The sequence below is a fragment of the Chelonoidis abingdonii genome, chromosome 1, assembly GCF_003597395.2.
Source record: "Chelonoidis abingdonii isolate Lonesome George chromosome 1, CheloAbing_2.0, whole genome shotgun sequence".
In the NCBI taxonomy this organism is placed as follows: domain Eukaryota; kingdom Metazoa; phylum Chordata; order Testudines; family Testudinidae; genus Chelonoidis; species Chelonoidis abingdonii.
The window spans coordinates 109,076,621-109,089,616 of NC_133769.1; the positions used below are offsets into that span (position 1 = coordinate 109,076,621).

At 38.6% G+C, this 12,996-nt stretch overlaps 1 protein-coding gene across 1 annotated transcript in view; it reads right to left on the minus strand.

The window, feature by feature from the left end:
- Window positions 1–12,996, minus strand: part of TRIM24 (tripartite motif containing 24) — a 143,137-nt gene that overhangs the window by 47,157 nt on the left and 82,984 nt on the right. Inside the window, exons 3-7 of the mRNA XM_032781972.1 lie at window positions 10,524–10,671; window positions 5,335–5,467; window positions 4,168–4,284; window positions 2,496–2,610; window positions 1,663–1,809 (exon numbers count right to left, since the gene is read on the minus strand). Of these exons, the coding sequence (XP_032637863.1) occupies window positions 1,663–1,809; window positions 2,496–2,610; window positions 4,168–4,284; window positions 5,335–5,467; window positions 10,524–10,671 (660 nt within the window). The remainder of the gene's footprint in view (window positions 1–1,662; window positions 1,810–2,495; window positions 2,611–4,167; window positions 4,285–5,334; window positions 5,468–10,523; window positions 10,672–12,996) is intronic.

Genomic DNA, 12,996 nt, shown 5'->3' on the forward strand with positions numbered 1-12,996 from the left:
TTAAATTAACTTCCCTACTTGTATTGACATGAATTACCCACTATATAAATGTTTTCATAGAGTTCCTTATTTACTTGTAGTTTTCCTAATCTTAGGTAGGTCAGTTCTAGAATACCTAACCAGTGTGAAAATGCATGACAAAGTATATATTTTAAAAGGGGATGTGGGAATATTTAAAGCTGTAATCACTACCAATTTGAATGTAGGCAATGCAGGATTCCTGGGGACACCAGTAGCAGCTGGGCTACTAACATCCCAGGATTGCTTCAATTTCAGTTCATGTTCACTTGAGAGTTTTTAAACTGCCTATGGCATACCTGGCTCTACATATGGTTTTTATCTATTCATTACATGACTAAAACTGTTAGCTACTGCAATTATTCACAGTAACTAACAGTGTGTTGCTCATTACAGAAGTCTAGGTTGGCACATGGATGTCTTCCTGCAAACTGCTCAGCCCATTCCTTTTTCTGCAGTGTGGATAGGGCTTCCAAGCAGTAATCTATGTAATTTATCAGAGGGATAGCCTGTTAGTCTGGATCTGTAAAAAGATTCACGTCAGACGAAGTGGGTATTCACCCATGAAAGCTTATGCTCCAATACATCGGTTAGTCTTTAAGGTGCCACAGGACTCTTTGTTGCTGTGTAATTTAGTTGGCTAGGTTATGCTCCTTCCCAGCTCTATGTGGTAAAATATCCCACAGTGCACAGCCTCACATGTGGCTCTGTACAGGTGTATGCCCTCTGGAGCAGATTTCAAAGAGCACAGAACAGCCAGGCATCCAACTTCCAAATGTCTTTGCCTCTGGCAGGAGCTGGGCACTTAACTCCCTTCGTGCTTTGAAAGTCTCCCTCTGTGTCTTGCTGAGGCATGATGGGATAGTTGCCCAGAATGCACTGATACAATTATGGTTAGGAAGCGTAGTAGGTGTGGATGAGCAAACAATTGTGATAGCAGAAAAGACAGTGTGTGGCTATAATAATTCCATTTATCTGCAATTGCATACATGCCCATGTGTAATTTTTTTTTTTTAAATCACAATTGTACTTGTAATGTAGCAGGACCTTTGTATCTTTAGGCCTTGGTTTCTGTTTTAAAATGAAAAAAAGTGTGGCTTTAGTATATACCAACCTATGGCGTCACTACTTCAGACCATTAGGTACATAATGCATACTTGCAAGTCTGAAGACAAGGTCTTAGAACCTTTCAATGGAAGGTTATACTGACTGTGGGGGAGCTTTATACATTAAAAAGCTATATCTACATTATCCATTATGTTTGGATCACCTCATCCTTGAGCTGACAAAGTTGTTCTAATAGTATGAGCATGTATACACACAGACATGCTTCATCCTAAAAAGGTTAATATTAGTGACTTATACACTTCCACAGAAGTGGGACAATCCCTATCTCAGTAGCAAACTTGCAACAATTCAAATTTTCAAGAATATCTAGGAGGGATCAGAAGTCAAAGTTTTAACATCCTCTTCAACTTGTGCTGTTGTAGGGAAAAAAAATGTATATTACACACTTGTGCTGCAACATACTGAAGTAATCAACAAGGTTAATTCCTTGACTTTACTTAAGACACAGAAAATTCACTTGTTTGACTTAACTATGGCCCCTTAGCAACTAAGGAATACTGTCTTTCCTAGCCTTACCAGGCGTTTGCTGTACAATAATGCTGTGCTGCTGCCACTGGAAACTGCCCACTTGGAAAAATTCATGACATGTTCCAGCTGTTTAGAAAGACTTGCCACTTCCTGTTGTTGCTGCAGAAGCTTAATCCGATGGTCTTTTGATAGACTCTGAAAGGAGCAAAGCACTTCCAGTGAAATTTTCAATTTACAGCAGAAAATGTATTAGCTCTCACTTGATAATCAATAAACATGATAATCCTGAAAAATATCAAATGGTTTCACCTTATTTTTCAGAAGAGATTTAAAGAGAGTGATTATATACTCTGAAATGTGACTAAATTTGGTACATTCTTACTCAAGAGATCAGCCCACTGTGTGTATTCAGATGCCCATCTTCTTTCTTTAGTGACAGAAAGAAGCTTCTATGGGTTTTTACTCTATAGTAGTGTTTAGATAGGTTTCCCTCACAGACTGTCCTCTCCTACTTGTTGTTACAATGAAGTTGGACAGCTGAATTTGTGGTATATCAGCCGCAGTTTTCCTGCATCATACATAGATCTGTGACTTCACTGCACAGCCCAGCTTCTTTTGCTTGACTATGAGGGAGGGCAGCCCTGATTCACGAAAACTAAATGCAAATAGGAATTCAAAGGTATTGGCAAAGAAAATTGCTATTGTATGAAATATTTCTCCGCTTGGTCCCATTTGAAATTTCCTCATTAAGGGGTACCAACATGTAACTCATGCAGAAAGACAGTTTTTGCTGGGTTTGAATTTTGATGGATCATCATTTAAAGCCCCTGAAAAAGCACTTACAAGATGACTGTTACTTATAATCTTAGAATTGAATTTACCTCTAACTGATGTAGCAAGGCTTTCCCCTTTTTATTTATTTCTACCATCAGTGTAAATATGGCAACTTTAATATCCTGTTCCACCTGCTTTTGATTCTGATTCGCTTCAAGGATTCTGTAAGTAAAAAAATAAATATTTAGAAATTTTTAGCACAGTGTCCTTAAACTGCCACCAAAGCTCATCCTGACTCAACAAATGAAATGACTTATTTGTTGCACAGAATGCAATGGATTCCTGGTCACATGCATGCAGTAGTATATATTGGATAATTTTCCTGGCTAATGGCAGCATCTTATCAGGCTGAGTTAGTTTAAAAACAAAACAAAACACAGATTTAGGAATGCATCTGACCTTGGTGTAAATATGAGAAATTCTAATTATATGAACTAGAAAAGTAGGACACTTATATAAGCAAGGGAATTTTATTGATAAAAATGAATGGTTGAAAGAGTCTTGATTTTAATATTCTCCTAAGCCTTTCTGGCAGGGAATACAAAAGTCTCCATACGTCACAGGAATTCAAGATCTCATTTTTTCCCCCAATATAGAAAGTTTCTCCAGAAAGAAGATATCCAGCAATGTAGCAGCCTTTGCATTTGTGTTTATTGTTTTTAATGCACAGCTTGAAACAATACACTTGCCAATGTTGAGTCGTATTACTGCTTGAGCACTGCTTGTAGGCCTATCTAGCGATGTGCATATTGCTACTACACTGCTGACACAATCAATATGCTGCTCATTCTACCCTCTCTTTGGTGGGGTGAATGAGAGAGAGCAGGGAACGTTTTTCACTATCTTATGCATGTGTATCAGGCAGTGCTGAGTACCTGGTACAAGTGCTTAAAAACACCAGGTAGAAGTTAGGAAGGAGAGAAAGGCACTTGGATTCCATGTGGGAAGAGAAGAGTATTACTTTTCTCCTGTCATTCAGGAGCAAGGGGATGGATGGATGGAAGGGAGACAGACCATGGTTTGCATCCAAGAGGTGGTGAAAGAGAAGGGGGAGAGAACAAGCATAACAGTAAAGCTTCTCCATCTCCCAACAGCTAAAACCAGGCAGAAGATTGGACTTACATTCCCAGGGCACTGCATCTGAATAGTGCTGTGGAGGTACTTGCTAGGACCTACTTTGATATGTACTGTTGCAACTGTGGTTATGCCTTTGGCTTGCAAGTGTCAGGTATGAACCCTGATCATATTGTTATTCCACAAATGATCTTCAAGTAAATCTGTCTCATGCATTTATTTTCAAAAACTTGAACCATAACATCTCATTTATAGGAGAGATACATATCATGAAAAACTAAAAATGAGGGTGGGCAGGGAAGAGATACTGCAATTGCCTTCTAAAAATTTCCTAACAGCCTGCTTGACTGAGCTTGCCCCTCCTGTTGTCCTGGAAATTTACAGGCTAAAGAGAATAGTTATGTAACCAACATCAAGTTTAAGTTAACAAAAATACCACAAGGATTACTATAACCAACTGAAAACTTAAGAATTTCATATTTCACTACTGAAAACATTTTGGAAATTTCTTTTTGGAAGTATCAAACAATGCAGACATGTTGTACAAAATCCATTTAGGAATATTTTAATCTGAAAGCCTTGGTGAGTTAGGTAATATTCTTATGCTCACTGTTTGTCAATATTATTTAGTAACATGATACATACCTGTTTTGGATCTGCTTCCCTGTATATTTTATGTACTTAGTTTTCTCCATTAACTTGGTGATTAGTGTATCAATGATTACTTTCTGGTTCTGAAAAGCTTCTTCTATAAACTGGTACCTGCAATAATCAGTGACTTAATGAACTATTTAAACATGAGAAAGAGTTTACTGAACTATACTTACTAAAAAATAGACTGCACTCCAACAGAATCATCACTCCAGATAAAAACACAGCTAAAAGATGGAGTTTAACACCAAGGAAGCCCATAAAAGGCAAATGTCTGATTTTTAAGGTATTTTTCTTGTGTAATTATTTTCTTCATAGAAATGAAGAGTAGTAGTTTTTGTGAGAGCCATTCAAATGACGGCATTTTAGATTTCCTCTGATAAATGCTCTTCAGAGAGAAATGAAGATTTCCCCTTTCTGAAAGGTTTGGTAAGGTCCTCTTAAACAACTATCCTGTTCAACAGCAAAACTGAGAGTTATGTTTGACTATATAGTTACATAATATAGCCCCGGTGCTTTTAAGTGCTCTCAGTTTGAAAAACTACATAGCAAAGATTTCCATCTACAGTAGAACCTCAGAGTTATGAGCACCAGAGTTACAAACTGACCAGTCAACCACACACCTCATTTGGAACCAGAAGTATGCAATCAGGCAGCAGCAGAGACAAAAAAAGCAAATACAGTACAGTACTATGTTAAACGTAAACTACTAAAAAAATAAAGGAAAAGCAGCATTTTTCTTCTGCACAGTAAAGTTTCAAAGTTGCATTAAGTCAATGTTCAGTTGTAAACGTTTGAAAGAACAGCCATAACATTTTGCTCAGAGTTACGAACCACCACCATTCCTGAGGTTTTCGTAAATCAGATTCTACTGCAATTATACTGCCAATAATGGAAGGCTCACACAGGGTCAGAAGCTGGAAGATCAAGAGATTCTATTTTCAATTTTACCACAGACTTTCTTTAGCAAGAAAGACCTTTCAGTCAGTTAACTTCAGTTTCTTCATGGGTCTTTTTGTTAAAAAATAATTTGCATTTTAGCAGGAGCCCTGCTCAACAATATAACCTAGGCTAGTACTGCAACCAATTCTGAATTAGTTCAACATCTTTCATAAGTCATCAGCACCTAGTTGTATAAAAATATGTAATTTACTTTGGTACCTGTGCTCTTTGTGTTCCAGTAACTGGCAATCCCGGCATGTAAGTTTGTCACAGGTCTCGCAATAGAGCTTCAACTGTTCCTTTTTGTGATAAGGGCAAAAAACAGGCCGCTGACTGTTCACACCAACTGCCTCTGCAGAACAAAGGAGGATTAAAATTTCTATTAGTAAGTTGAAAGAATCTTTATTTGCTTGGGTTAGAATGAGAAGTTGGTTAGTTTCCACATCTCCAATCTGTCTTCTTTGGACTGGAATCCATTGCTCCATCTTGGAACTGTTGGACTTTTTTGCTTTCTTCTGGTCTTGGAGGCAGACAAGAGATCATCTCCTCCTCCAGTGCAATAGCACTCCCCTCCAACAGTTGGAGTGCAAACATATGAGGTGCTAAAGTGATGACATTTCAAGCCAAACAGGTTGAAAATGTATACTTTGGCTTTGTTGTATCAAGTGTTTTCATGGGAGAACGTCCATGAAAGCCTTGGATTCTGTTCATCCAGTGAGGCCTTTGAATATAAAGCATGTATGCTTTGTCTTGTGAATGGGACCCTTGAGTAGCTACCCTGCAAGTTCTGTCCATTAAGTAGTTGTATCCCTAGTGAATACTTATTTCAGGAAGATCTTGATTAGAAGCTTGGAACATAGTGGCCTTAATCCACCTGGATGAAGAAAGAGGTGCAGAAGTTAAGTACCACCAATAAAGCACTGAGCTTCCCCCACACTATAATTCTATATATGCTGAATTCTACGTTCTACAAAAGCGCTAGCTTCAGGATGAGAGAGGCTTTAAGAACAAAGAGGACAAGGAAACTGACTCACTTAAATTTCTCTTACAAATGAAATGGAAAGCTTGCCTTTCAAGCACCTTATCTGAAAAAAGTTTAAAGAGAGACTACTTGTTGCAAAGAAACCACAAAATATGCTAATCCTTTGATGGCTAAAAGGAAGACAAACATTTGAGTTAGAAAAAGACAAGAACATTTTCCTGGTGACTTAAAGGGTTATTTAGTATGATTGTGTAACACTTAATTGAGGCTCCACGGGGGCCTTTGAAGTGATGCTGCTTTCGGAAAATAGGAACATCACAAGTCCAGTCAAATGCCCCCTTTTGGCCACTCACTCTGTGGCGATCCAGTTGCTGAATCCTTAGATGTTTTGAGCATCCAAAGTTTTAACAGAGAGTCTAGGCACTGCCTCTGTTTTGGGGTCCGTAGGCACACTCTCAGGATGCAGATCCTCTGTCTTGCAAACTGTGCTGGGACCTCCACAGTCAAACAGTCCATCCCATTACCAATGCTGAATCCTTAGAATCCCTCTTCCTCTGTTCCTCTCTTCCAGAACTCCAACCAAGATCCTTCCAGTTTACACTCTCATGGGGACACGTGATAGATGTAACACTTCACACATAGACTTTGTACAAGATTCTAGACCACCACTGCTCTTTACTTAAGAGATAAAACAGAGTAATATCAAGAAAACAGACATCCTGAACACAACATCCTCTGCTTTACTTCACCCTTCCCTTGGGAGTCCTTTGCAGACTGAGTTTAGATAAAACAAGATTCCTCCCACCTATATAGACTCCTGCAGTAACTTCTCTGCTTGAGCCGGTAAAAATGGTCAAAAGACCCCAAACAGATTAGCTCCTATACTATGGATCATAAAGCATTTTGTAGAGAAATTTCTTGGATTAGAAAAGCTACAGCCTCATTTTGAAGTAAATTTTGCACTTGAGACAATTGAGGCTGGACAGCTCCAGAATTGAATGAACATCTATGAGATCTTTTAATTAAACACAAAGAATCCGGAGAACAAACCTTTCTTATGATGGAACCAAGATTATTGCTCTATGGGAAAGAAAATGCACTACACAGTCTAGAAACCCTCATCTTTTCACATATAGTCTTCGATTAGAAGAGGCAAAAGACAAGTTAGAGAGGATGGCTCCTGAAAGTCTACAAGAAGACCTTGTCTGAGAATCTTGACAGTGTGTGGTATCAGCCCAGGTTAAGAAGATATTTTTAGGCTTTCCTGCCACAGGTAGGTGGGTGCAAATCAGCAGAGCTTATCTTGTAGAGAATCCTCTTCTGGAGAGGCCCTTCTGGCTGACTGGGGGAAGAATTCTTGGCCTCGGTGTTTTGAAAGGGATGAAAAGATTGGTGGTTTTGTGAAGACTAGAAATTGCAGCCGAGGAAGTGACCTGAACTCCAGCAAATGTCTTGACATTGGACCCAAATTAAATTATATCCAGATATCCAAAGTATTCTTAAGGACACTGCTAAGGACTTGTCAAGCATTTTTGCCCTTTCAAAGGGCAACTGAACCAGATTGCTGGTGGAATAGTGACCCTACCTACAGGTGTAGTGTTCCAGGTTCTTCGGCCAAGGTTTTATGGGGAAAAAAAAGATCTGGAGAAGAATCTGGTGATGTCACACGAAGCACAGAACAGGAAAGATGGCGTCATTTTGCTAGTATCCAGGTCGGTGGGGTTTTTCGGTTTCCCCCTTTTGATCTTTACGGTGCTTCTTTTTCTGAAAGTACTAGAGAGAATGAGTGATATTGAGAAGCATCTGATCAGACACCATACGTATTGTGGTACCACAAAAGCCATGGAAGACAATTCAAAGTCCCTCTTAAAGAGTTCTCAGTCTTCTGGTCTACAAAGTCCTTTGGAGAATTCGCCCAATTAAATTGGGTTCAAAATCTTTTACCTGAGAAGAATCCTAAGATTGCTTTTTCATCTATCTTCAGAACGGAAGAAAAGGTGATCTTAACAGATTGAATTTTAATAGAGGTATAATTAATGGATTTATTTTTGCCACGGTAGGAGTACTGAGAGTCAATTTTCTCAAAAGATTCCAGTACAGGGAGACAGATCTTTTTACCGCTTCATCTTAAGGCGTCCTGGCTAGGAGAAGAACTTGGAGGAAAATGGGTTGCTGGTTCAGCTATCTTAAAAGTGGAACTTATCAATTCCCCCAAGACTTCCAAGAGTTCCTTGGATGATGGGTGACCTAAATTACCAAATGGGAGGAAAGTTCCTCTTTGTCAGCAAGGATTATAGTGAATATTTCTGATGTCCCAAGAAATCTTTGAAAGGAATGGAGGGAAAATGGTGAAAGCAGCAAGGCAGGAAAGGTACTGATGGGAGAGCTCTTCCTAGAGCACTACAGACAATAGAAGCTGGTTGGCACAACAGCTTGGGAACTCCCACACAGCTCTCACTAGTTCCCCCACTGATTGAACTGCGGCTTGTTGGCTGTCATGGTCCTGGAGCAGAGAAAGACCTATGTTGGGAAAAATGGTATAGGGTCAGGATGAAAATGAAGGCATAGAAGCTAAGGCGCGTGCGAGTGGTCTGCCAACACATGGAGCAGAATGTAAGAATGGGAAACTTAAGCTTTGCTGACAGGTCCCAAGCCAAACATAATGTAGTAAAACTACAGATACAGTGGAGTTCCTAGCCTTCCTCAAAGAATTCACCTGAAGACCCTCCTCTTGCCACCTGGAGATGAAGGTGAAGAGATGGTGAAAAATTAGTTAACAATCTTTAGGGAAAAGAGCCCTCAGAAAAAGCTTCTGCAGACAGCTCTGTGACTGAGCATGGAGTAGAAGATGGAGGAATATCAGCAGGATACCTGTAGAGGGAGTTGAAGGCAGATTTGCACTGGAAACAAAACAATTACTTGCCTGACTTTGGGACCCAGGAAAGTCAGAAAAACCCAATAGTCTAAGCCTCACAAGGCAGTGAATTCTCATGACAGAGAACCAACTATAAACTGGCAGTTCTTCATAATATCTTGGTAATAAAAGGTCATTCACATTTTATTGTGCTCAAATCACTCAGTCCATGGCGTCAGACAGCTCAGGCGATTGATAATGGGAAACACAATCTCTGACTTCTTACTCACTTGTTAAAACTAGACAAGAACAGTAGTAACCAGAAGTTACCATCTAACAGCTGATCAGTAACCAATTCTAAATAAATTGGCAGTCTCTGTCTAGCTTCAGTGGACGAGTGTTAACAACATAAGAAGGAATACCACACCATACGGTGAGAACTGCATGTGCTCAGTACCTTTGAAAACTCAGATAATTTGTTAAGCATCTAAATCTGATGGCTGACAGTTAAACTCGGAACTCTAGTTACTTAGCTAAAACACGTTATAGCAAGGAAAGTTGAAAGCTAAACAGTACAGGAGGCAGTTAGTAGGAACTGGAAGAAAAAAAATACAGTTTTACTGCTTTTATCATCTCCCTGTGAGTTCAGCTGCCTACTACTTTTGACTCATCTTGTATCCTTAAAAACAAAAACAACAAACAAGAATATTAAATACAGTAGCTTTCAGCTTAGTTTTGAAGGTAAGTAGCTGGTTTGAAAGCTACCATTTGGCCATGTACAAGAATAAGGGTAGTCAAGCTCATGTGTGTGCGTGAGACATGGGGGACGAGGGGAGACAAAGAGAGAATGAGTACAGTCTGAACAGGCCAAATGTGTAAAACAAACCTATTAAAATTTTAGAAAAATAACTTTGCAATAAATATATTTAAAGAAGCAAAAAAAGTATTTACAACCTTTTCCCTAATGTTTTCTCAGCCTTCGAACAAGTAGTTTTCACAGTGTTTAACATACTGCCTCAAAAACAGTTTTAAAATCTTCTTTAAACACAGTAAAATTATAAACTGAAGCTACACACTTTACAAGCAATAACCCATGCCAAGATCTGAATTAGTAGCTAGAGGTGCAATTCTTCAGCACCTGAATGCCAAAGGAAAGCACCAAGAACCTACTGCCACGCTCCCTTTGATGGCTTATTGCAATAAAGTAATGTTAATAGTTGGTAGAGATCTACAGTGTGGGAGTTGACTGTTCGAAAGACTATCTTTTGCGCAATCAATTTGGGAAAGGCTAGAAAATAGTTTAATACCATTTAGCGTGGAACAATATCTTAAGCATGCATTTGCCTCATTTTTCCCTGATTCAAGTCTCTCTGGATCAAGCTCACGCCTAATGTAATCCCTTGATTTCAGTAGAGTTACACCATGGATGAATTTATCCCTTCATGTTTAACAGGGTGGAAGGGGTTCTTAAATTTACAGTAAGGTGCATATCCTCCTAAAGAACTATACTGGCTTAAATAAAATTATCCAAGACAGATTTGCACCCAAAGTGAAGAAAGCAAAATGTATTACCTGGTGATACTTCTTCTTTCTGTCTGACTGTATGGTCCTTTGTGAATTTAACCCTCTGGTGAGCTCTGATGCAGGTCTTGCATAACCATTCTACACACTCCACACAAAAACCATTGGCTTCTGCATTGTCTTCACAGCTTGTGCAGACCTGACAAGAAGGGGGAATACAAAACAGTTATTAAAATAAAACTGACAGATAACCTCAAGTTGTAAATGCATATTGTGCATTATTTTTGGAAAGTGAGTCAAAAGGAAGAAAAATACTGCCTGAAGTACAGAACATATTACAGCTCTGTCCATTAGATATCCCCTTAACTATACAGAATTTAAAATGATTTTTCAAGAAAATACACCTCTACTTCGATACAATGCAACCCGATAGAACACAAATTCGGATATAATGTGATAAAGCAGCGCTCTAGAGGGGCAGGGCTGAGCATGCCGGTGGATCAAAGCAAGTTTGATATAACGCGGTTTCACCTGTAACGCAGAAAGATTTTTTGGCTCCCGAGGACAGTGTTATATCAGAGTAGAGGTGTACTCATATAGCCAATAAAACACTTTTTAAAAAATAAATTAGCTAAAAATCAAATCAGTTCCTTCTATCTTGTACTATACATTTAGTAAACTGCTCTTGAGAAGTATTTAACCAAAGTAAGGCTGACTCTGAGAGCTTTTCAATGCATTTAGTAGCATCCATTGCACTGGTTCGGCTTCCTAGAAATACGCTCATTAATCAGCAAGAGTTTCTCCTCTATTTGATTCAAGAAACTAGAAACTGTCTAAATTGGAAATAAAACTAAATGGACTGAAGATAACACTTAGCTCTTAGATAACACTTGACATCTTCATAGCATTGTAGCAGTATTAACTAATCCTTACAACACCTCTGTGTCTGTACCTATAATGGGATTTTTGGTATAATTTACCACTGGTGGTAACAATTATGGGTGTGCTAGTATGGATAGGTCTCCATGTAGCCATCATACTATTTAACCCTATTCCAAGCAATAGCCTCAAGTTGTCTGGAAATCTATATTCACTAGAGCCCTCACTGGTGGTGTGGAACTGGTAGGAGCAACGAGAAAATGTTAGCAATGATCACTATTGTAGACAAGGGTTAAGAGGACGCAAGCATTTATATATCATGGTGAAGGCACGCTTTATATATGCTTAGAACTATCCCTATTTTACAGGAGGAGAAAACTGGGGCAAAGAGATACCTTAAGACCATATAGCAAGTCAACAACAGAACAAGGATTTGAACTCAGGAGTTCCACATTCCCAAAGCTACGATTGCTCTCCTAGATCAAGTTGCCTCTCAAGGTGAGAATCTTCGAGAAGGAAGTCAAGGCAGGGATTGTGGATACCTCTTGCTTTTACTTGTTGATTTTCATTAAATGTGTCATGCAAAGAAAAAAAACTGGCTCGTGCCCTTTTTCTGATTCTCTGTAATAAAGGAGGCCAGAAAGGCTTTAAAAAACAAACAATTTTCTGCTAAGAATTCAGGTCCTATTCTAGGCTGCAAGACTATGGAGACTTAAAAAAATAACAGTGCTCTCACAAGCGCCTAGAAAATGAAAGGAACAATGGAGAAGAAAAGGAGTTTTAGTCAGACTGTTTAAAACTTTCTATTTGTTCTCCTTGACTCATACATAACTTCAATGACATTTTACATAAAGGAAACATTGTTAAAGATTCAGTACCTTTAACTAAGGTGTTAGAAAAGGATAATTTACTCACCCCTTCTAACACCTTGTTAAAGGGGAGGGAACAGAAGAGGGGAGATTTGACATTCCTTTTATTTTTAAAGTGAAAAACAAGTGGATATAAGAAAAAAACCTTAAAATTTGTTCAGGTATTCTTTATATGTCAAAGCAGCAAAAAGGATAGAAGCCTTTATTATTATTATTATTAAATGAAAAAAACAGAACGCACCTATCCAGGTCACCTTTAACAGTCTTAGCATGTAAACTTGTTACAAGCCACAACATTTAAATGAGTTCAAAGGATTTCAGAAATGAAATATCCTTCGTAGGATTCCAACATCTTGTCTACTCTTTTCTTACATACTTCAGTTTTCTCAGCTGGTAAAAGTTGTTAGGACTTGAAAGATCTACCAATCTCTTCAGATGCTGAAGATGCTGTTCAATAAACTGCCAAGCAGACGCTGCCAAATGAACTAAAGCTTGACCTCTTCTCCATGAGACAAAGCACATACTATCCTTTATTTGTGCAATGTCCTAAAACACCAAGCAAAAGTCAGAGTTCTCAAATTATATTTAATTAAAAAACAAGAATCAGAAGCAGTAATTCATGTCCTCAAACAACTTTTAAGTGGCAACTAAGTTTTGTTTCAGTCTATTTTCTGCTTGAAAGAGACAAAAATGGGACTTTGTTAAAACTGTACAATACTCACAGAAATTCCTCTACAGGAAAAAAACATGTCCTTAATGTTATTCAAAATGTCCTC